Source organism: Dermochelys coriacea, chromosome 2 (genome assembly GCF_009764565.3).
Source record: "Dermochelys coriacea isolate rDerCor1 chromosome 2, rDerCor1.pri.v4, whole genome shotgun sequence".
NCBI classification, from domain to species: Eukaryota; Metazoa; Chordata; order Testudines; family Dermochelyidae; genus Dermochelys; species Dermochelys coriacea.
Genome location: NC_050069.1, coordinates 21877649 through 21902161, shown reverse-complemented (window position 1 = coordinate 21902161; position 24513 = coordinate 21877649). Strand labels below are relative to the sequence as shown.

The 24513-nt window shown below is 38.4% G+C and overlaps 1 protein-coding gene across 1 annotated transcript; it reads left to right on the top strand.

The window, feature by feature from the left end:
* Positions 1-23436, top strand: SQLE (squalene epoxidase). The gene is made up of 11 exons (XM_043507358.1): positions 1-1247; positions 3317-3563; positions 3883-4063; positions 8638-8734; positions 11084-11197; positions 12544-12715; positions 18022-18117; positions 18675-18817; positions 21277-21373; positions 21802-21889; positions 22792-23436. The coding sequence occupies exons 1-11, from the start codon at positions 954-956 to the stop codon at positions 22982-22984; spliced, it is 1722 nt and encodes a 573-aa protein (XP_043363293.1). The 5' UTR covers positions 1-953; the 3' UTR covers positions 22985-23436.
* Positions 23437-24513: the final 1077 nt, after the last annotated feature.

The window sequence follows — 24513 nt, the reverse complement described above, 5'->3', positions numbered from 1 at the left end:
CGCCCCTCCTCCCGGGACTCCGTGCCGGCTGTAGCCTAGGCAGCGGTGTCCGCTGGAGAGGGCGAGCCGGGGGGGGCCGGGCTCCATCCCCGTCAGCCTGGGCGAGGACCGGCTCCGCCGAGGGGAGCCCGGGAGAGGGGCTTGGCCGGGCCGAGCGGGAGCCGCCACCCAGTGAGGGGGCCGGGGAGCCACAGCCCGCCGAGGGTCCATTGCCGGGGAGCCGCTTGCCGGGATCGTTTCTGTCAGAGCCTGCGGGGGGCTTGTGGTGAGGGCGAGGAGAGGAGTTCTGAAGGGCTGCGCCGGCATAGTTAATTCATCGCTGGATTTCGGGGCGGAGCCCGCGTTCAGCAGGCGATTTAATAAGATTTGCTAGTTGACAAGAAGGGTCCCCTCGCTTCTTATCCATCCCCTCGTGCGGCTCCCGCTACTAGCTTCATTTCAGGCCACATGGGATAGTACGTCTGTCTAATTATTTGTCTGGGGGAGAGCACCTGCTGCTGGAGAAAAGAGACTGTGACCCCCCCCCCCCAAAGGAGATATAGTAACAAAAAAAAAAAACCAACCCCCCACCCTGGCAATGAATTTGCCCCTCATGAACATCAGGCGGCAGTAGCTGAGGCTAATGGGGCAGTCAGTTTTGTAGCATTTAAATCATTTGAGCTGCTGTAACACTCTCTCTCTGGTTGTTTAAGAGGAGATTTGTATTGAATTCAAACCACTTCTTGGAGCATCCTTGTCCCTGGGATGCCATGTCCCGGTAAAGCTGCAGTTGCTGCCTTTTGCAGGGCTTTGTGAGGGAGCCTTGCTTCTCAGTAACCACGTACATATTTTTAAGAGGATATTTGTATTTTTATCATTTTTATAGCTTGTGCAAAGTCCCTTTTTCAGAGAACTTCAGTCACAGTACAAGTGTTAAAGGGAACCACCGGCAACAGTTACTTGCCCTTGTCACAATGTGGACTTTTCTGGGCATCGCCTCCTTCATCTATGTGTATAAGAAATGTGGAGACTTGATGACTTATGTCAACAAAGAGGTGCTGCTGACTATGTTGATGTTTTTCTCTCTTGGTTTGCTGCTGTCTTATTGGTATCGTTCTGGGTGGCTAAAACAACAGCAGTGGGGGCAGCAGAAACAGTCCCACTTCGGGTTGCTCTGTAGTGTTCTCTCAGCTTTGCCACTCATCGGTTTTTTCTGGGCCAAATCCACCCCTGGATCTCCACAGGCAGAGCAAACCAAATCCAGAAAGGTAAGTTCAGTTCAAACCTGTAAATAGGATGGATTACTTTCTCTGTTGTTTTTACATGAGGGCTCCTTTGTCAGTTTGAGGGAAAAGCAGCTAATGAAAGGTTGGAGAGGATTTATCTTTGTGGTCCCCACCTAGGGATTTGTTAGACTTTATTTCAGTTTTGGGTGACAAACTCATAGAGGGAGCCTGTTTAATCAAGACACTAGGTTCTTGGGTTTCAAATTAAGTTTAAAGGTAAACCTTGGAAGAAATCTCCGTTATTAAGTTGATTTGCAGTTTCTGTGTTTGTGTAATTTCAAGTAAATTATTTTTCCCACATTGGAAACAAATTAAATTGTTAGTGCTGTGACATACATCAGTTTTCAGCATCTCTACATTTGAAAGAAAAACATCTATCAAGACCACTGGCAGACCTAGAAAAAAGGTCTGCAGATACATATGATGAAATTCAAAGAATTCTGTAGTTAATAGTAATGAAATATCACATGTATAGGGCTTTATATCTTCAAAGGCTTTTAGAATATTGGGCAGAATCTCTGAGGCAGAATGCCAGCTTGTCTGCCAGCGCTATCATAGCGGAAAGCTTTAGTTTGTGGAAGGAGCTCAGTGGGAGTCCCACCAGAGTATCAAGCAGATGTACAGATTCGGTGCATCCTTTGAACTAAAATAGTTGAACCCCCTTCCATATGCACTTTGGAGCAGAGCTGACTCTGTCTGATCCCCTGCACTGGAGATTGTGACCTCATGCTGCTGCAGCAATTCTCCTGCAGCAGTTTCAGCTACTGTATTGTTTCTTATGAAGACTATACCATGAGCCCCAGTTAATTTATTTTATATTTACTTCCCAGGTTTTATAATAATTTAAAGTAGCTATAAACATGGCACCCTGTTAACTAACAATCCTGTTGCCTTCTAGGTAGTTGTACTGATACAATCTAGCTTTTACTACAGTAAGCACTGCAGAGCTAATGAAGCTGTGTCAAAATGAGTAGGATTTCATTCTACTTTGTTCACAATTGTAATTTTAAATTCTGACTGTGGAGTGTTTATTGCTGGGAGTGATGTAAAAAGCAGGAAATACTTGAGATTTTGAAAATTGCAGGGACAAATTGCAGCTCTGGTAGTCCAAAAATAATTTGCAGGTTTGCCAAGCCAGTTCTTGACAGAGAATAAATAAGAAACTCTACTATCACATTTGTCATTTTTGTGCAATGTGAGGTATAATTGATTGGTAACTGCCAGGAAGGACTGGAACCTATTAGGCCCTTTTCATACATCACAGAAATTGATTAACCACCATGTAGAATTTGATGAATGACAGTACTTGGGGTTTCGATTGTAAGCAATATAAATAGTCAAATGATAGCACAGCATATATTTAAAGTTGCCTAACACTTTTCAGTTATTTATAACTTTGCCAAATTGTAACTGTTTGGGCTGAAATTTTCCATTTTGGGTGTCTGCCCTGGGGTATTTGTTTTTTTTTTTTTTTTTTTGAGGGGAGGTTTCAGCTAAAATGGTTCAGCCATTCTCAGAACAAGGTTGTGGAGAAATGCATTTTGACTATGTTAAAAGAAATTCTTTCAACTTTTGAGAAGTTCTAGTGCCTCTGCTTTGCAGCAGGGACTTGAAATTTGGCAGGAATGTGCGTTTTGCCATCCCTGTGAAAATTCTCCCAAATCTGACCACATTTATAATTGGCCTCAGAAAAATCTCTGTCTCCAGACCTGTCATCTATGGCCCTAATATGGCTTAGGACCCACTCCTGCAAATCCTTTATATTGAGCTTAATGCCTACTACCAGGAACATGACACTTATTACTGTTGAGTACCCCCATTGAATTCCAGTGGGACTACTCATGTAACTAGGCTCAATAGTAATGGTTTGCAGGATTAGGGGAGTTGATATTCAGACCTAGACCTAGGAAAAAGCTGACTAATTTTTAAAACCAAAAGAAATTCACAATCATTCAATTTTTATATTGTATTGTTTATTATGATTTGTAAAATAAAAAGTATAAATGCTAGATATGTCACTTGCGTTTTTGTTGGTCTTAATTTCTACATAGGGTAAAAGAGGGGTAAACTCAAACACTGTGACAGAGACTGCTACAAATACAATATTAGCTCCCCAGTCTGATCCAGAGGTTATCATCGTGGGTTCAGGTGTACTTGGTTCTGCTTTGGCTGCAGTGCTGTCAAGAGACGGAAGAAATGTGACAGTAGTAGAGAGGGATCTGAAGGAACCTGACAGGATAGTTGGAGAATTGTTACAACCTGGAGGATATAATGCTCTTAAAGAACTAGGTCTTGAAGGTAAGTAAATCTTAAAACTCAGATATTTTGTTGCAAAGATATTTACTTGACAAGGACAAAAACCCCTTGTACCAAAGAAAAGCATGCTTACAAAGAAAATTTAAAAATACATCATATTCTAGACATATTTGGATTAAAGCTGCTTGTTCTGATGTTTCCTGTCCACCATTTTGAAAATGTCCCCTTCTGTGTTGTTTGTGTGTGAGCGTATGTTAAAGAAATAGAATATTCTTGGTGTAGAGGTCAATTTTTACAGACTAATGCGTATTTCTTGTTGTTCTTTTTTTCTTTCACTAATATAGTAGGATTTGTTTTCCAGATTCAGTGGAAGGTGTTGATGCTCACATAGTAAATGGTTACATAATTCATGATCTAGAGAGCAAGTCAGAGGTTGAAATTCCTTACCCAAACTCTGCAGATGGTCTGGTTCAGAGTGGAAGAGCATTTCATCATGGGCGCTTCATCATGGGTCTCCGAAGGGCAGCCATGGCAGAATCCAAGTAAGACAGCTGGCTTAAAATTTTAATCAACATAGTATAACAATTTTAGGTCTTGTTCCTGCATCAGGATCCTATAGCACAGTTCCCTGCACCTCTGAGATGCTCCATTTACTTCAGTGGTGCAAGGGTCTGCACTAGACAATCTTGATTCAGGAACTGAACGTTAATAATTTTTTTTGTTTCAGTATGCACATAACATATTTTTGTAAATGTTTATAAGAAGTACATTAATTATACCATAATCAATTAAAAGAGCACGTAAGTAAGCAACTGTGCATTGGTCTTTGGGACATCATTTGGTCTTGGATTTACGGGAATACAGATTTTAAACATTGGGCGGAAACAAAATATTGGACCACATGAAGGAGTATCTCAAGTCTCAGAGGTTAATTCTTCACTTGCATCTGTTGTAGTAATTTATATCTCTGCAAAGTGGTTGTAAAACACTACCACTCATCAGTAATGTGCAGTCTATGTATGCAACGCTTGCACTATGTGCCACAAAATTCAAAAATGTCCAACTGGTAATCTGTGGGGCGGATCTTGATTCTGATTCAGTAGGGAAACAGGCCTGTAATGCATAATGTATACTTTAATAAATTGGGTCAAAATGAGCCCTGCTGCAAATGGTAGTAACTTGAATGGAGTTGTAATGGTGTATACCAGTGCTGATCTGGGCTATTTACCAAAAAGAGCCATGCTCTATCAGTGAATAATGCACAGAACTACCTGGGTTGATCAGAGAAGCAAGTGGTAGAGCTGACACATTTCATACTCAGGAATTGTAAATACATGGAGTTATTTAGGAATAGTCACTGTGCTTTAAATTCACACCCCGCCTTAATCTTCATTAACTTTCAAGTATAGACAGACCCTAAGCATGTTAATCTTCCTGGTGATATGATTCATGATGCTGGAAAAGAAGCTTGCCTTAGCAAGAATGAGGATAATCATGATCCTCTTTTCTCTACTCCTCCACCTTTTTCCAATACTACATATACAAGTAAAATTGTTGGAAAAGAGTGATGAACACCTCCAATAGTTTTCGTATTCTAGAGTCTTGAAGGCAACCCCTTCTTCCCTAAAAACATTTGTAACAAACTTCTTTATACGATCACTGCCTTTATATAAGAGGGGTGTCAAGAAACCTAAATGTTAATTGAAAGTAAGGTCTTAAGGTCTTATTGCTTTATCATGCAACATACCACAGTAAGCTATATATTTTTAAAAATAAGCACACAGGTATGGTATGAACCTTTGTTCTTTACTGAAAACCTGTTTGTTTCCATTAAATCTATTAGATTGGATGAATTAATTATTTTGAAATCATTTTTAAAATATCAACCCTGCAATACTGCTAAAGGTTGGTGCAAGCTGAGGTGATCTGCTGCATTTGTGATAATTATGAAAGTTTTTAAAATGCCTGGGCATACTTTTAATTTCAATGGGATTGGGGCACCTAACTCTTCGTAAAATTCTGTCATACCTGCTTTACACATTTTTCTAGCAGAAATTTAAAAAGCTAGCATTTGTAACAAGTTCATTTTTCTTTCTTGGTTCGTTTTGAATATGTTTCACCTCTCCATGTAGCAGGGAAGGGGAAGTTGAATATTTAATTATAGTTGGGAGATTTCAAACGTATGTAATTTTGAGTGCCATGAAGTCTTACTTTTTCTCTCAGAAGTTAAAAAATATGTGTCATGGGGATTGAAAGGTTAGTGTCACTACAAATGAATCTGTTCTTTTAACGTACTAAACAATAAGTATTTATTTTCAGATGAATCAAAGTAAAATTATACACAGGGTAAAGAGGTGGTCCTTTATCAATATTATTACTGTTTATTTGTTTAGTTCTAACAATGTGCTTAGTGCTTCACTAGACTCAAAGATAGACACTCCCTGCCCTGAAGAGTTTAACTTAAAAGACAGAGCCTGTAATTGAATCTGTGTAGGTGGATCCTTGCACCCATGTGAAATCCCTCTGACAAGCCAGTTGTTGGCAATTCACTTGAGGAGCTCCTTTTACTGTCATAGGACTTATTTTAGTAGGTTTATGAACAGCGGATGAAACCAAGTCATGCAAATATGTATTAATTTTGGTAATGTACACACCTTTTGAAGATAAAACTAAAAGTATATTTGCAGTGTAATATTGTTAAAGAAAATGGTTTTGAAAATCTTTTCCTAGGAAATAAAATTTATTTTAGTAATTTTATTAAAAGATGAAAGAATTAAGAAGATAAAAAAGTCTGGCCCCATGAAAATGTGATGGTTTTTTTCCCCTTCTTCCCCCTTACTTATAAGGAGCATACACTTTTATGTGTGAGATAACAGAGGAGGAAAGCCATGTGATAATATAGAGACCTGGTCTACACTATGAAGTTTTACTGAAAAAACTGTGTCCATTAGGAGTGTTGTATGAATTTCAATGGAATAAATGGGCCCAAAGAGACAAAGGTGTTAACATGATTCTCACCGAACAACATGATCAGCTATAAACATAGTTTGGGGTTCAGAATACAGAGACCCGCTTAGTACCGTGGCAAACACATTTAAAAATTCATGCCAAAGATTAGAAGTTTATTGATTGAAACACTCAGAAGGCAAAATATCAAAACAAGGCAAAACGCATTCAAATTGAAATTAAGTGACTATGTAAAATGAACATAATCAAAACCTAGTAAAATCTCTCTTTACAGAGAGGGAATATTGATTAAGTCCAGGCTGTTGTAGTTGCACTTTCTGGCTGAGTGTACGTGATCAGCAGTCTGTCGCTGTCATGCATCCACTGAGGGGGAAATGGATCACATTTGGCTTTACAAAGATTATGAAGAGCACAGTAAGTTGGGAGAGAGGAGATAGCATAATTAAAAATGGGGGATATTTGGCTTTTGTTGGTGTTCTCAGGATGCATGGTAGCTAATCAGTCATGGACAGCCACGACAGCTGTTGCTCTAGACCCTAGCTCACCTCTGCAGTCAGTACATCATCTGGATAGTCTGGTTAGGGGTTCCTCTCCTTCACTGGTCTTTCTCAGGCTGAGGAGAACTGGTTGGGCCATCTCTTACAGGGTGCCATGCAGTGTAGCTGGTTTCAGGTAATGGTGAAAAACCAAGAGGAGGAAGATAGTGGGGATCAGAAAGAGACACATAAGGGAGGGCAGGACAGAGCAGTATCTCACAGATATCAGGCTGGGGTCCTTCCTGGTGCAGCAGTGATGATCAGGTTTTCCCACTGATGTGTCAAGGTCTGGGTGTCACGATAAAAATCCTTCTGCTGCAGCCATAGTAGTGGTGGTAGTCATCCTTCCTCCCCCATCTCTTTTTGTAGGGCCCGAAAAACAGATGATGGATGCAATAGCTAATCCCCCTTATTATTTTGTCCACCAGGTAGGCCTAATTTCTGGTCCCACACACCTTTTTTGCCACACATGATCTTAACACAGTCCTTGGGTGGTATCAGGATCTCTTTGTTTAAATTAATTCAGTCTTTCTGTCTCCTCCTTATGTCTCTTCTTAAACAATTTTGTATAATGGGTCATTGTGGCAATTCATGACCCTTTACTCATTTTTCACTAGTTAGGCTAATCACTAAAGTAGGCCTGTTAGGCCCCAATTATTCCAACAGTGAAAAAATCACAATCCCTAGCTGACTTAGCTATGCCTGAAAACCCTCTAATGTAGATGCAGCTATACCAACAGAACAGTGCTCCTGTTGGCTTAGCTAAAGTCATTCATGGGGCTGGTTTGGCTATGCTCTCAATAGAACTCCTTATGGCAACTTACACCGTGTGCATTAGGGGGTTCTGCCTGCATAGCTATACAGGCCAAGGCTCTGTAGTGTAGTGTAGACCAGGGGTTCTCAACCTTTTGCTTTCTGAGCCCTCCCCACCCCACCATAAAAAACTCCACGGCCCACCTGTGTCATAGTAACAGGTTTTCTGGATATAAAAAACAGGACTGGCACTAGGGGGTAGCAAGCAGGACAACTGGCTGGGGCCTCATGCCACTGGGACCCCCGCAAAGCTACATTGCTCAGGTTTCAGCTTCAGCCTCAGGTGGTGGGACTCATGGCCTGGGCTTAAACTCCACACGGTAGGGCTTTCTGCCCTAGGCCCCAGCGAATCTAATGCTAGCCCTGCTTGGCGACCCCCCTGAAACCTGCTTGTGGCCCCCTAGGGGGCTTGGACTCCTGATTGAGAACCACTGGTGTAGGCAAGCCCACAGACCCCAATCTGTAAAGGCTTCCATGTGTATTTTACGTGATGGACTATGAAGTCAATGGGACTAATCACCATGTATAAAGTTGAGCCCATTTGGATGTCTTTGGAGGATCAGGGCCATAGCGTTCAGTGACACTTGGTCTTGCCCATAGATTTCAAGAAAATACGAACTGTTTAATACTGTGTCTGAAACTGGGCAGAACAATTTTATATGTTTAAATGAATGTTTTTTATATGCTGTAATGGGATCACGAACACCTTGCATTCTCTAAGTCATAAGTCAGTTTGAAACTTTGGCCCTAAATATCCTTTTATTTTTTCCTGTACTTTTAAAAGTTCTGGTTCATTTCAGCACAAAATTCATTGAAGGGACTGTGTTACAACTGCTCGAGGAAGAGGACTGTGTGGTGGGTGTTCAGTATAAGGATAAAGAAACTGGAGATATTAAGGTGAGACAACAGATTTCACTGTTCTTTGTGTTTATATTGTATGTTTATATTGTATTGTATGGTCACAGATACAGCATTTAAGAAGATTTGGATATTTCAGAACATTAAAAAAATGTGCATCAAGCATTAGAAATAAAGGGAGGATTTGTGGCCATGTGGATAGAGGGTTGGACTGGGTCATGGTTTCAGTTTCTGGCTTACCACTGACCTGCTGGGTGATCTTGGGCAAGTCACTTCACTCCCTGTGCCTCTATTTCCCCATCTGTAAAGTGGGAATATATGGTGATTTGTAAAACATTTTGATCTATCAGTGAAAAGTGCTATATATAAGCTAGGTATTTTAATTTTTTTAAACAAGGAAGCAGTGACTTCCACATATCCTCTACTGCCATAGTACATTACATTAAGAAATTTGTACAGTGTCTTTATTTTGGGGGGGGGGGGGGACCCAGTTTCGGTCACCTTCTAGTGCTGAAGATTTTTTTTTCTTCAAATACAATCCATTTAACATTTCTGCAGTTTCAATTTCAGAAAATCATTGATGTATTTTCAGACTGTATTATATATTTTATTATGGGATTTTTGTGCTTTACAACTTTTTAAGTTTTGTTGCTCTTTTGCTGTAGAGGATTTTAAATGTGGTCCACTGGGCTGGGAGTCACTTCATCTCTCTAAGCCTACAGGGGGATAAGAATATTTAACTTTTAAGGACACACACACACACACACACACACACATGTTCTGTTAAGGTGCATGTTTCCCATAGAGAAAAGGATACAGGAGTCATCCCTAAATCTGGTGGATATCAGGAGACTACAGCTGTCTATGTGGAAGTCCTGTCAGTCTCTACATAGGCTCTGGCTTCCCACGTAAAATCATTCTGCTCCTTGGGAGCATGGCTTTTGTCTGCGGTTGCCCCCAGTAATTTTCAGAGCTCACAAAAACAATAATGCAGCTCCAATTCGTCTCTTTTTTGGACTAATTTCCAGAGGTCCAGATAGTAGGTGATGTGCATCTTTCTGGCCCACCCATTTCTCCCTCTGGCCGGCCCACACTGTACTCTCTCCAGCATGAACCTTCTCCGGACTGGGAGATGATGCTACAAAGGTAGCAGAGTCCTACTTCTCTGTGGGAGGGGGGAGACTGGAACCTAGAGGGGATCCTCCATGCACGAATCTAAGGGGTATGAGCTGGTTCATTATTCATAATAAAAGAAGACATTCCTATCCAATAATAAAATATCCAGTAGTATTAGCCTGGTTATCAGTCTACTTTATAGACCAATAAATGTTTGAAATGGATCCATCTAAGGGTTAGCCCTCAAGGTAAAACTTACTCAAGCTGTGAGGTAGGCGACCTGAAGTCTGGTGGTGAAGGAAGCTCCATGCTCTTTCTTCCCCCACTTGTTAAACAGCTTTGTAATACATAAAAATGGACCTTCATTGTCTTTGCCTGAATATCAGGCTGGTCAGAGATTCAAAAACACATTCCTTTATACTTTATTTACCAACTCCCCCTGATGTGCCTAGCTTGAACGCATTTTAATTATCATTCCAGCAGATGTCCATAAGTCTTAATACACATTGTGTACATACAACACCCAAGCATATTAATGATCAGTGAGTTTTCAAATGATACCTTCCAGGGCATATTTTGTACAAAGATTATTACAGTAGTGTGTAGGGTCTGAATACAGGGGTGCTTAGTGTCACAGTCACTCTTCCATGATTATTTTAACCTCAAAACCTGTAAGTGATTGAAAAATATAGGGCTTGGAGTGGTTTGTTGATATTAAATAATGTGGTATCCTAAAGCAGGTAGGAGATTCTACGCAACTCATTTTGATAAATTGCCAGTGATTTGGTCAATAATTCCGGAATTAAATAAAAGTGTGGGGGGGGTTTATTATCTGGAAATTACATTCTCATCTTAATTTTTGTTTGTTCCTTTAAAAGAAAAATGAACTGAGGAATCTCAACAGAAATCTTGTATTTATTTATCGGTGTGTTACTGTTGTAAAAGATGTTCCATTTTTGTTTTGCTTATTTATATATAGACTTTCAGATTCTTCAATAAAAATAAGTTAAATGTCAAGAAGCGTTTTTCCACTATAAGCTCCTCATCTTCTTAAATTGCTCATAATGTCTCAAAGTTCTTATAGGGTTGAACTCTTCCATACTTTCTCTCATTCCAAAAATGATTTATGTGTTTTTCCCTTTAAAATTGAGATAAATTAATTCAGCTATTTATATCTTAATATCAGATCTAAAATAATATAGGATCAACATGTGATTAAAGAGATACTTTATCCTTTTTATCTTTTTGAGATATCACATTTTCATGTTTCAGGAACTGCATGCGCCTCTGACTGTTGTTGCTGATGGACTTTTCTCCAAGTTTAGGAAAAATTTGGTGTCCAACAAAGTTACTGTTTCATCCTATTTTGTTGGCTGCATTTTGAAAGTAAGGACCTTGTATGTATAGTACAAAAAGACTTATGACTAAAAACTCTAATGTATGTTTTTCCTCTCCAAATTCAACCATATCTCCCAGTAGCTGTTATGAGAGTTATATGTAGGAAATGAGAATTTATCCTTATGGAAGACATTTAAAAAAACCTATGCTTTATTATTTTCTGTTACTCAGCAAGTACTGACAGCAAAGTCTCTTGAATTATATTATTAAATGGCCTCCAAAGCATCCATTAGAAGAACATGCTTTTAAATATTTTAACAGGAGTTCCATTAACTTCTTTTTCATTTTGGCTTTGGGAATTATTGGACCATGGTAAGAGTAGTGACATTAAAAATTGGATTGTGTGTTTTACTCTTAAATTATTGGACTTGTCTACATGAAAAGTTTAGTGCATGGCAACCCAAGTGTGCATCTCTAGCTCACTAGCTTGCTGAGCATTAACTGGCCATGTGGATTGTGATACTGTGCACTAAAAGTTCTGCAGTGTGCTATGATGCACTCTCATTTTAAATGTACTGCAGAACTTTTAGTGCACAGTAGCAGGGTCCACATGGCCAGGTAAGTGTGTGGCAAGCTAATGTGCTGTAGATTCACACCTGGGTGTTACCATGCATTAACTTTCTGTGTAGACAATCCCACTGATGTGTACCCAGACTTAACAACATTTTTTATCTGGGAACATTATAGTTGTAATGTCAAATATAATACACTAGGTACAAATTCATACCAACTCAAATTTTCAGAGTTCTCAAAACATTACCCCTATTGAAGTCAATGATAAATTTCTCATTGAGTTCAGTGAAAGAAAGATTGGGCCCATAGTTCATACTGAGGACTGGTGCCCTTACTTGGTTTAAAAAAAAACTTGGTTTTTATTTAACAATATTAAAACCACTTAAAAATATTTACTACTGATTATAATCCTGATTCAGCAAAGAACATGAGAACATACTTAACTTTAAACATGCTTAAACTACTCACATGCTCAAAGTTAAATACGTACCTGTGGGCATTTCGTCTCCTCATCTCTTTTGTTCATTTAAACAAAATCCTAAATTGGCTACTTTACACGTAAGAAGTAATAAAGGATTTAATGAAATCTGTAGCTTAATATACAAATTAAAATGTATTGTCATAAAATATTCAGAATGTGCAAAGAAGTCAAATTATCATTGTTTTTTGGAACCTTAGCACTTTCATTGCCCAACCTGCAATCTTAATGTTAAATTAATGTGACTTATTTTAATACACTTTAAAAGATGTCAGGAAATGATTCAGCAAGAGAGCAACTTTTGGCCTTTTTATTAATCAGTTTTTTCCTTCTTTTTTTAAAGAATTCACCACAGTTTAAAGCCAATCATGCTGAACTTGTTTTAGCTAATCCTAGTCCAGTCCTTGTCTACCAGATTTCTTCAAATGAGACTCGAGTACTTGTTGATATTCGAGGGGAAATGCCAAAAAACATCAAAGAATACATGACTGAGAAAATTTATCCACAACTACCTGGTAAGAATATGAAGATTTGTGTATGTACTCTTTAGAGTTATAATGTATTATCCACCAGGGTGTGTTGGGAGGGGAGGTTTGGTTTGGTTTGGTTTGGTTTTGGCTTTGTTTTCAATTTGTTGCTGAATTGTCCATTTGGAAAGTCAGACATTTGATCAGTCGCAATGTGTAATGTCAGGCAGCTTTCTGTGGCATTCAGAATCCTTGCATGGATGGGGAAGGTGGTGATCTTGCTATTGAGGGTCCTACTGCAGCCGCTTTGTAATTCGCTCCCTGTTGGCTGAATGTCATTTGACTCTGGAAGTACCCATCTCTTTTTACTGGGACATTAGTGCATCTTTAGATTTAAGTCCTATAAGGTCAGGTCAACAACAGAAGCCTTTGCCATATAGTAATGTCTATTGGTGTGTGATGGATGTGTTTGGGGTTTTTTTTTCCTACCCCAGCATATCTATACCAGCAAATGCCGTAGTGCAGATGCAGTTATACTGGCATAAAAGTGCTTTTGCCTATATCGTTTAATTCTCTCAGGGAACTGGTATGAACTATACTGATTTAAAGCACCCTTTTGGGAATATAAATTGCATCTACACTAGAAGGATTTGCCATTACAGCTATACCATGTTTTGTAGTGGAGAACTTTTCTAAGCTTTACTGTCCTATGGGCTGGATTGAGATTCTGACTCTACTCTTAGAAAGGGGTCTGCTGTGGCACAGGAAAACCATGCTGAGATCAGGGTGGGGAGTTGAGACCTGGTAGACTTAGAGTATGGAAGACTTTACTTTAACTGTGAATTCTTTGGTTTTCAGAGGTTTAATTAAGCTTCACCTTTCCTTTCTAAAAGGGGCAGAGTGAAAGGTATGTGGTCTGGTGGGCATTACCTTAACTCTGCATTTCCTGTTTTTTCTAATGTTTTGGTTTCATTGGTTGAGCGTATTTCCTAGACTTCACATGATTCTCTTTCAGCTGCAAACATCGACATTCTTGATGGGTACTAGGCATTGTTGAGCAGCTATAACACCCCTTTAACGATGTTTTTGATAGTGAATAAACCAGCGGTTCCTAAATTATGGGTTGCAACCCCAAGTGGAGTTATGCCATCAGTGGATAGGGTCATGAATGCACCTGGATCTGTTCTACAAAATGGTGTCCTCTGTGCAGTGTGACCTCATGTGTATGGTATGTGCAAAGTCATGCCACATGGAGGATGTCATTTTGTAGAATAAAATGGTGTCCTCTGCGCAGCATGGCCTTGCACACACTGTATTGGTGAGGTCATGCTACAAGCCCATGTTATTTTGTTGCTGTCTGGGGTTGTGGAATAGGTAAGTCTTAAAATGGGGTCATGCAGGCAAAAAAGTTGGGAATTGCTGTAATAAACCATTATACAATGTCTATATGTAAACATAATATTCAATTACATGATGTAATGGCAGACAGCTAAAAAGTGACAAGTTTTTAAAGTACTTATATACCAATGCTAGAAGTCTAAATAATAAGATGGGTGAACTAGAGTGCCTCATATTAAATGAGGGTATTGATATAATAGGCATCACAGAAACTTGGTGGAATGAGGATAATCAATGGGACACAGTAATACCAGGGTACAAAATATACCGGAAGGACAGAACAGGTCGTGCTGGTGGCAGAGTGGCACTATATGTGAAAGAAAGTATAGAATCAAATGAAGTAAAAAATCTTAAATGAACCAAACTGTACTATAGTATGTCTATGGATAGTAATTCTGTGCTTGAATAATAAGAATATAGCAGTAGGGATATATTACAGACCACCTGACCAGGGTGGTGACGGTGACTGTGAAATGCTCAGGGAGATTAGAGAGGCTATTAAAATAAAAACTCAGTAATAATGGTGGATTTCAGCTATCCCCATACTGACTGGATACATATCTCAGGAAGGGGTGCAGAGATAAAGTTTCTTGACACCTTAAATGACTGCTCCTTGGAGCAGCTGGTCCTTGACCCCACAAGAGAAGAGGCAATTCTTGATTTAGTCCTAAGTGGAGTACAGGATCAGGTCCAAAAGGTGAAAATAGCTGGACCGCTTGGTAATAGTGACCATAATATAATTAAATTTAACATTCCTGTGGTGGGAAAAACACCACAGCAGCCCAACACTGTAGCATTTAATTTCAGAAAGGGAAGCTACACAAAAATGAGGAAAAAGGTTTCAGAGTAGCAGCCGTGTTAGTCTGTATTCGCAAAAATGAGGAGAATAGTTAAACAGAAATTAAAATGCACAGCACCAAAAGTAAAATCCCTGCAAGCTTCATGGAAACTTTTAAAAGACATCATAATAGAGGCTCAACTTAAATGTATACCCCAAATTAAAAAACACGGTGAGAGAACCAAAAAAGAGCCACCATGGCTAAACAACAAAGTAAAAGAAGCAGTGAGAGGCAAAAAGGCATCCTTTAAAAAGTGGAAGTTAAATCCTAATGAGGAAAATAGAAAGGAGCATAAACTCTGGCAAGTGAAGTGTAATAATATAATTAGGAAGGCCAAAAAAGAATTTGAAGAACAGCTAGTCAAAGACTCAAAAATAGCAAAAAAATTTTTAAGTACATCAGAAGCAGGAAGCGTGCTAAACAACCAGTGGGTCCACTGGACAATCAAGATGCTAAAGGAGCACTCAAAGACGATAAGGCCATTGCAGAGAAACTAAATGAATTATTTGCCTCGGTCTTCACAGCTGAGGATGTGAGGGAGGATTCCCAAACCTGAGCCATTCTTTTTAGGTAACAAATCTGAGGAACTGTCCCCGATTGAGGTATCATTAGAGGAGGTTTTGGAACAAATTGATAAACCAAACAGTAATTAGTCACCAGGACCAGATGCTATTCACCAAGAGTTCTGAAGGAACTCAAATGTGAAATTGCAAGACTACTAACTGTTGTCTGTAAATTATCATTTAAATCAGCATCTGTACCAAATGACTGGAGGATAGCTAATATGACACCAATTTTTAAAAATGGCTCCAGAGGTGACCCTGGCAATTACAGGCCAGTAAGCCTGACTTCAGTACCGGGAAAACCGGTTGAAAGTATAGTAAAGAACAAAATTGTCAGACATATAGATGAACAAAATTTGTTGGGGAAGAGTCAACTTGGTTTTTGTAAAGGGAAATCATGCCTCACCAATCTATTAGAATTCTTTGAGGGGGTCAACAAGCATGTGGACAAGGGGGATCCAGTGGATATAGTGTATTTAAATTTTCAGAAAGCCTTTGACAAAGTCCCTTACCAAAGGCTCTTAAGCAAAGTAAGAAGTCATGGGATAAGAAGGAAGGTTCTCTCATGGATTGGTAACTCGTTAAAAGATAGGAAACAAAGGGTAGGAATAAATGGTCAGTTTTCAGAATGGAGAGAGGTAAATATTGGTGTTCCCCAGGGGTCTGTACTGGGACCAGTTCTATTCAACATATTCATAAATGATCTGGAAAAAGGGATAAACAGTGACGTGGCAAAATTTACAGATGATACAAAACTACTCAAGATAGTTAACTCCCAGGTAGACTTCAAAGAGCTACAAAATGATGTCTCAGAACTAGGTGACTGGGCAACAAAATGGCTGATGAAATTCATTGTTGATAAATGCAAAGTAATGCACATTGGAAAACATAATTCCAACTTTACGTTTAAAATGATGGGGGCTAAATTAGCTGTTACCACTCAAGAAAAAGATTTTAGTGTCATTGTGGATAGTTCTCTGAAAACATCCATTCAATGTGCAGCGGCAGTCAAAAAAGCTAACAGAATGTTGGGAATCATTAAGAAAGGGATAGATAATAAGACAGAAAATATCACATTTCCTTTATATAAATCCATGGTATGCCCACATCTTGAATACTGTGTGCAGATGTGGTTGCCCCATCTCAAAAAAGATATATTGAACTTGGAAAAGGTTCAGAAAAGGGCAACAAAAATGATTAGGGGTATGGAACAGCTGCCGTATGAGGAGAGATGATTAAGACTGGGACTTTTCAGCTTGCAAAAGAGACGAATAAGGGGGGATATGATAGAGGTCTATAAAATCATGACCGGTAAGGAGAAAGTAGATAAGGAAGTGTTATTTACTCCTTCTCATAACACAAGAACTAGGGGCCACCAAATGAAATTAATAGGCAACAGGTTTAAAACAAACAAAAGGAAGTATTTTTTTACACAACGCACAGTCAACCTGTGGAACTACTTGCCAGAGGATGTTATGAAGGCCAAGATTATAACAGGGTTCAAAAAAGAACTAGATAAGTTCATGGAGGATAGATCCATCAATGGCTATTAGCCAGAATGGGCAGGGATGGTGTCCCTAGCCTCTGTTTGCTAGAAGCTGGGAGTGGGCGACAGGGGATGGATCACTTGATGATTACCTGTTCTGTACGTTCTCTCTGGGGCACCTGGCATTGGCCACTGTCAGAAGACAGGATACTGGGCAAGATGGACCTTTGGTCTGACCCAGTATGGCCATTCTTGTGTTCAACGTGGAATTGAATTTATTAAGGTGCAGATTTAAGTGGTTTTCTCAATTAAGTACTTGGGGAAATCCTAAAATACGCAAAAATAGACAGCATATATCTAGAGACAGATTAGGCTGCTGCTGGGGAAGGTAGAGCAGGAATGATTTTATCAGTCTCTCTGAAATGGGTCTTTTTTTGGCTGATTTGAAAAGTATTTTGAGTGACCATATTGAAGGAGGCAATTCATTGTGCCCTTTCTTTGCCTGTCTTAGAGTTTCACTGATGTTTTGCCATGGTAACTCTTCTAGGTCCTGATCCTGCATTACCAAAGTTATTGTGAGTTTTGTCACTGATTTTTAATGGGAATGTGGTAGGGTCATTTGAAAACAATAGCTAAATTTTAGTGTGCTCATTCTGATTAAAATGCTAGAATTATTGTTTGTTCTTTTCAATTTTCCTCCCAACTGCAAACTAAATGCCTGATGCTGCAAACCTTATATGTGTTGAACTCCAATTTACTTCCACACTTGGGTACGGATCCTATAAGGTGCCGAGCATCCTGTACTCCCAATAAAAGTCAGCTGCAATTGAGGGCACTCAGCATATCACAGGATTGAGCCATTGTAGAGTTTGCAGCATTGAACCCTAATTTTATATTACTTATGGATACCATAACATCAAACAGTAGTTTGTTCAGTTTACATATGTAACGCTGGCAATTCAGAGGGGTTTCATCTCTGAGAACTATTTGAGTAGTTCTGTGCAAATTATTTGACTTGATTTTCATATACGTAATACAGTATAATTAAATAGAGTTTCATTACTGCAGAGCACCTAAAGGAACCATTCCTAATAGCAGTTCAAAATGATCGTTTGAGGACCATGCCAGCAAGCTTCCTACCTCCGTCACCTGTTAACAAACAAGGTAGAGTAAGAACAAAAAATGTTTAAAAGTAGGTTAATGACCATTAAACAGTTTTAGAAATATTTTTGTTTGTTGTCAGTGCTACTTTCCCAGTCAAGTTTGTTTTATCTTTTGTGAAAATGGTACTTTAAAAAACATTCCTGTGTGTGTCTGACACCTATAAACAGCATATTGATAGTGACACTAGAATTAAGGTTGTTGGTTGGTCCATTTTAAACCCCTATTTTGAAACATGCAATTTTTTTGTAAAGTCTATTTCAGGCTGGTGATTTTTCATACTTAACTGTCAAAAGTGGCTTATTTTTGAAAGGAAAGTATAAAGGAATTCTTGAGCTGTGTTTAAAAAAAAAAACAAAAAAACATTTCCGAGCTTTAAGTTGTTCAGATGCATTTTACACTGTGATTTTAAGCTTGTGTGTGGAATCGGTGTACTTTTCAAGCTGCAATGCTTCCTTTGCTAAAGCTTAGCAAATTTGATAGAGAAAGAAAAGTTCTGATTTCTAAAATAGAGTACTTGGCATGTGTTCTATGCCATTATTTTTTTTCCTCCCATCTAGGCGTTCTTCTTTTGGGAGATGCATATAATATGAGGCACCCTCTGACAGGTGGAGGAATGAGTGTTGTTTTGAATGATATTAAAATATGGAGAAGCTTGCTCCAGAATATTCCAGATCTTTATGAGGATTCTGCTATTCTTCAGGTGAGACATTATTATGAAATTAGAATAATAATTGTGCTTTTTGGGTAGGGTTGCCGACGTTATATTTCAAAAATAAGGGACTGGTTTCTTAGCACATCTACCCCACCCCTTCTCCTAATGATGATGTTGTTAATAATAATTAATAACTAAACAGTACTCACCCACATTCTCCTGGGGTATTTCTTGCTGCTTTTTGCAGCGCTCAGCAACTCCCAATCTTGTTGTACAGAGATGAAGAAATAAAGGACGTCACTTTTAATAAGGGACTGTTGGCAATGCTATTTCTGGGATATGCCTAGGCTTGTGTTTATGCAATTTCTTTCAGTTACTTAACATATCTCTTGACTTGGGGGTAGGGCAGTTTGACTAGGTGGGCAAAGAACTATTAAAGCTGTTTTTAGATGTTACTGTGAATCATTAAACTGCTGTGGCTGGTGGAAAGGGTAAAATGGGGCCCAACTGGGGCCATCCCTCCCTCCCTGTCTAGATTCAGAACCATGCAGGCACTCCCTCCCCCATCCACTCTGAGGAAATTAAGACCCCCACTCTTGCTTCTTCCTATGTGGCATTTGGGTGTGAGTGGGAAAGGTGCAGAGAGGAACCAGCCAGAGATTCTAACTGGTAGGAGCAGTTGCAGAAGAAGCCAAATCAAGGACCTTTTGGACACTTAGAGAAGTTTCTAAAATTTTGACTGGACTTTTTCTGCCCTATGATAATTGGCTGTTTGCTCCATCCCTTCCCCTTCCCCTCTCCCCTCTCCGTCTCTTCACCTCAGCATTGCTCTGTACCTGCACCTCTTACCCTCTTTTCCTTTGCCCTTCACGCTTCTTCCTTCAGCATCTCTTCTCCCTTCATTTTTTCCATTTTTTAGCTTCTCCCCTCTTAACCAAACCCATCACAAAATAATTGTGGCACTAACTTGAAGTATGCCACCATCACATTGTTCACTCTGCTTGTGTGTTATATCCCATTTCCCCATGCTGTTTCTATCTTGTCTATTTAGATTGCAAACTCCTTGGGGCCGGGATTGTCTGTGTTCGTACAGTGCCTCACACAATGGGGCCTCATTTGGGATTGGTCTTTAGGCCCTGCTGTAATAAACATGATTAATAATTCGTTTTGCCAGCATCCTTTATTTGTCACTTCATGCTGTGATCTAATCAGATCTCGTGTATATGGTGGGGTAATGAGCTCTGCAGGAGTGAGATTTCTAAAGCATACTAAGGTGTTGCACATTAATTGATCTCTGTAGACCCTATTGGTGCACACTAAAGGTCCCCTAGTGTGCTTTAACATAGTACTGTTTCAAGCAGCACTATGGTTAACCACACCAGAAGAATCTACACAAACCCATTTGTGTGCTTTAACAATCACACCCCTGTAGAAGGCCTTACACCACTATGTAAGGAGTATATTTTTCAAAGTGTTCATGGGTATATTTTTCAAAAGTGACAGGTACTTCAGAGCTTAAATCTCATTGATTTTCAAAGTCGCTAGTCACCAAGGTGCTTTTGAAACTTTTACCTTACATCTCTAAATACAGTACACTCTTTAGTTTCAGTTGAATGTGATATTCTTCATTTGTTCCTAAACTGTTGTTATGCACAATAAATTCCGAAAATTCCGAAAAATGTACACAAAGTGGGTCCAGAAAGAGTACCTTTAGAGGAAAGAATCAAAAAGTGATGGTGGGCATAGTTCTGCTGTTTTGAAAGAGTCTACCATTTTAAGCTATACATTCCCTACCTATATAAAGACTAATTCAAAACCTATTGAAGTTGATTGAAAGACTCCATTGATTTCAGTGGGCTTTGAAATAGGTTTATAAGAGGGAAATTGTATTAAAAATAGTAGACTCATCCAAAACAGTACAAAATTTTTAGAGTGGCCAGTTAAACAATGTTTAGTTTGGCAAATCAATGTGTAAAAGAGGGAAGAGTAAATGTTTACAAATATTTTGAGGGTGTAAATATCCAGGATGGAGAGCAATTATTTAGATGGAAAAGGGGGATATAACTGGGAGGAATGGATGAATATCTGAAAAAATGTGTGTATACTATATGATATAGTCTTCCAAGGAAATAATGAAAGTCCCATTAGTTAGAACATTCTTCCTGTTTCTTCTCTATTTTTAAGAGATACCATAGGTGTTGGCAGGGGGATGGACTTTATGATGTAACAGGTCTCTTCTGTATCAAAGTTTCATGATTTTATTATCCTACTGGCTATAGCAGAATGGGGGAAGAGGAGATCTAATTGGCTTTTAAAGAGGCTGATGTCAATATTATAGTTGAGACAGATCTTTATCTTTAAATACAAAAAGTGTACAAAATCTGTTGGAAGATAATGCAGCAGCACCAGTATAATTTCTAAAAGGAAGTCATTCCTATATGTATTTTAGAAGGAAAAGGGTATTTTCCTGTGCCCTGATATAAAGATTTTTTTTTTAACCTTTACAGGCAAAAAAGACATTTTACTGGTCAAGAAAAAATTCTCATTCTTTTGTAGTGAATGTTCTTGCTCAGGCCCTTTATGAACTGTTTGCTGCCAGAGATGGTAAGTACATTTAACAGAACTTCTGTAATTAATTGCAACTTATTAAATAAGTACACTCTCTGTGTGTTTTCATGCATAAGCATGTATTGCATTTATAATTTTCAAAAGATTTTAGAAATACTTGTCACTGTTAGACTATGCCTCCAAAACTGTGAGTAATGCTGGTGTCTGGTGTTAGCTGACATTTTGCTGATAATGTCTTAGTAAACAGCCCAGGGACAGTTGGTATAAAGAATTCTATTTAAAAAAACTGAATGGAGTACTCACAGACTAGTAGGTGTTTTGTAAGATTATTCTTTACTTAAGTAGTAAGGCCAGATCCAAAGCCCCTTGAAATCAATGGAATGACTCTCACTAACTTCAGTGGACTTTGGATCACAGCTTTATTTGGTTTTAGTAGTAACTGAAAATGTTAATTTCTTTTCTAGATTCCTTGCATCAACTAAGGCAAGCGTGTTTCCATTACTTCAAACTTGGGGGAGAGTGTGTCTCGGGTCCAGTTGGATTGCTATCTGTGTAAGTTATATAAAATATCAAAACACCTACTGTACTGTATCAGGAACTAGCATATACCATAGTTAATGGATTGCGATCCACTAATGCAGACCCTTGCTCACCCTGTATGTCGGCAATTGTATGGGCAGAAGGGTCCAAACTAGCAAACCTCTTTAGGATTGGTCCTTATTTTGTTTTATGCCTTTCATATAAAGTGTGTCCCAAAATGCTGAACAGTTAGAAGATTCAACTAAAACAGTTTGGAGAGGAAGTAAGATACATGGGCACAAGAGTTTCAATAAGACAAAGAGGTTCAGGATGACTGAAGACTTGATAGCAGGCACAATTCATTCACCAAGAACTGAGTTTATGAAAACTATAGAAGAGGCCAGTTCCATATAAGTGAAGGTAGCAGGGATGGGAGCAGAGAGAGGAAAGTTCTTTGAAGAAGATTGGTGTGAGTCTCTGGATGGGTTTTTTTTTTTTTTTTTTTTTTTTTTAAATGGGACAGTTTTGAACTGCACCCTGAAATGGATAAACAAACAATAGACTTCCTTCTTTGAGCATGGAGAAGGAGGGCTGCTGTATTCCTCACTCAGTGGAGTCATGAGAGCTGGACCTATCAAGAAGGGAGTTGAAATAATCCAGATGGGAAGTGATAAAGGCAGGGATGAGGACTGCAGCAGAAATGGAGCTGAGGCAATGGTGTATCAGGGTAATGATGCAGAAGGAATTACTCAGCACACAGCAGCTCCAAGTTATGCCAGATTCTACCACTGTAGACAGCAGGGCTGGGATTGTTTAGATCAAACAGATGTGAGTAGTGTGCTAACAAAAATCTATTGAATTAATATGTAAGACTGAAAATTCTATAGCGCTTCAAATTTCTCTTTATTAATGTGTTTTCTCTTCTGTCCATACAGCTTATCTCCTAAACCAATGGTACTGATTGGCCACTTCTTTGCCGTTGCACTATATGCTGTTTATTTTTGCTTTAAATCAGAGTCCTGGGTCATGAAGCCACGAGCGTTTTTCAGTAGTGGTGCTGTACTTTACCGGGCTTGCTCTGTAATATTTCCACTTATTTTCTCTGAAATGAAGTATATAGTCTATTAAATATTAGAGGAAAACAAATGGAGGAAAAATATGTGAAATTCACCAAGCCTTTACAATCTTTTGGACATGTACTGTTCAATACTGTATGATGTTCACCTCTGTTTAAAGTGCAACCCCCTGTTCAGGATTTGACTTAATTTTATTCTTGTGGGTATATGTACATATGTAAATATATGTTCCTTTACCATGTAAGTTTAAAAATGACTTAACTGTTTACAAGAACCATCATTAACTATTGACATGTGGTAGAAAAGGAAGAGGACAATTTCCTCACTTTATCCATTCCATAGAATGCACAGTTAAGGTCGATGATGTTAATAAAATGAAGAGTGAACAGTTTAAGTCATTTGCTGCTGCATCCTTCAATGTTTCCATGGAATGTTTGTTTTCTTTATTACTATGAAATATTGTAAGACAATTTTCATTTATTTCATTAAAAATCTTTGCCTCTATTTTATTTCAGTTGCAATTAAATAGCAATCTACTGACACTTAAAAGGACACTGTCAAGGGGTTTCAGGTTAAAAAAAAAAATATCATATATTTAAACTTCATTACTGTTGCAAATGTCATCCTATATTAAATAGCTAATTTAAAAAATCATTCTCCTCACCAGAATTACTTTATACGAGAGGTTACCAGGTCAGAATTAGTTTAACAACTCTGTATTTCATTCAAGCTACCTTCTTCCAGTTCCACAGTCTCACTTCATTTAAAAGACTTAGCTTCTGTTGCACAAGCAAAATGAAAGGTAACAGATATCGACCATTTAACAGAATTATAGCCACAAGTTGTACACACCAAAAAAAAATTCAGTCGGGAGCTATTCCAAGTGGATATTAAAAATAGTAGTAAAGATTATTTAAAAACTCATGAAAAATACTTCGAAAGTGTCCTTTTTAATACTTGTTTTTTGTTTTTCTTCTACAAGTTATTGCATGTGACCAAAAACATTTAATGCCTTTTACTGACAATATTCCTCTCAATGTTACCTTTAATAATGTCTTTTCTTCTGCTGTGTATTTTTGTTTTGTCCCTACCTTTCCTTTGATTGTATTATGTAACACTGGATGGCTCTTTCATTTTGGCTCACCCAAAAACCCTTATATCAGCACAGCCAACAGGTTGGAAAGTAATGACAGATCACTCTTTTTTTCCTCTACAATTTACAAAAATTTGAGTATGTATCTTAAAAAAAAAAAAAAAAAAAATGACAGATTACATAGGTGTATATAAACATAATCAACTTTTTTGTTGGACTCTGAAAAATATTTATGGAGAGACTTTTAATACTTTATTTGATAAATATTTCAAATAACCTTTTTTCCAGTAAAAACAGAAATATGTATATTTTTCTAACCAATATCACTCTTCATACCCTATTGAAATTAAACATTGCTACATTAATAACTGATAACTTTACACAAAGGGAAAATAGTAATATTTTCAAATACGTTTATATATAAAATTTAAACAATGCCACTCTAAGGGTATTCAAAGTTTTCAGCATTTAAAGTATTTTCATAATCT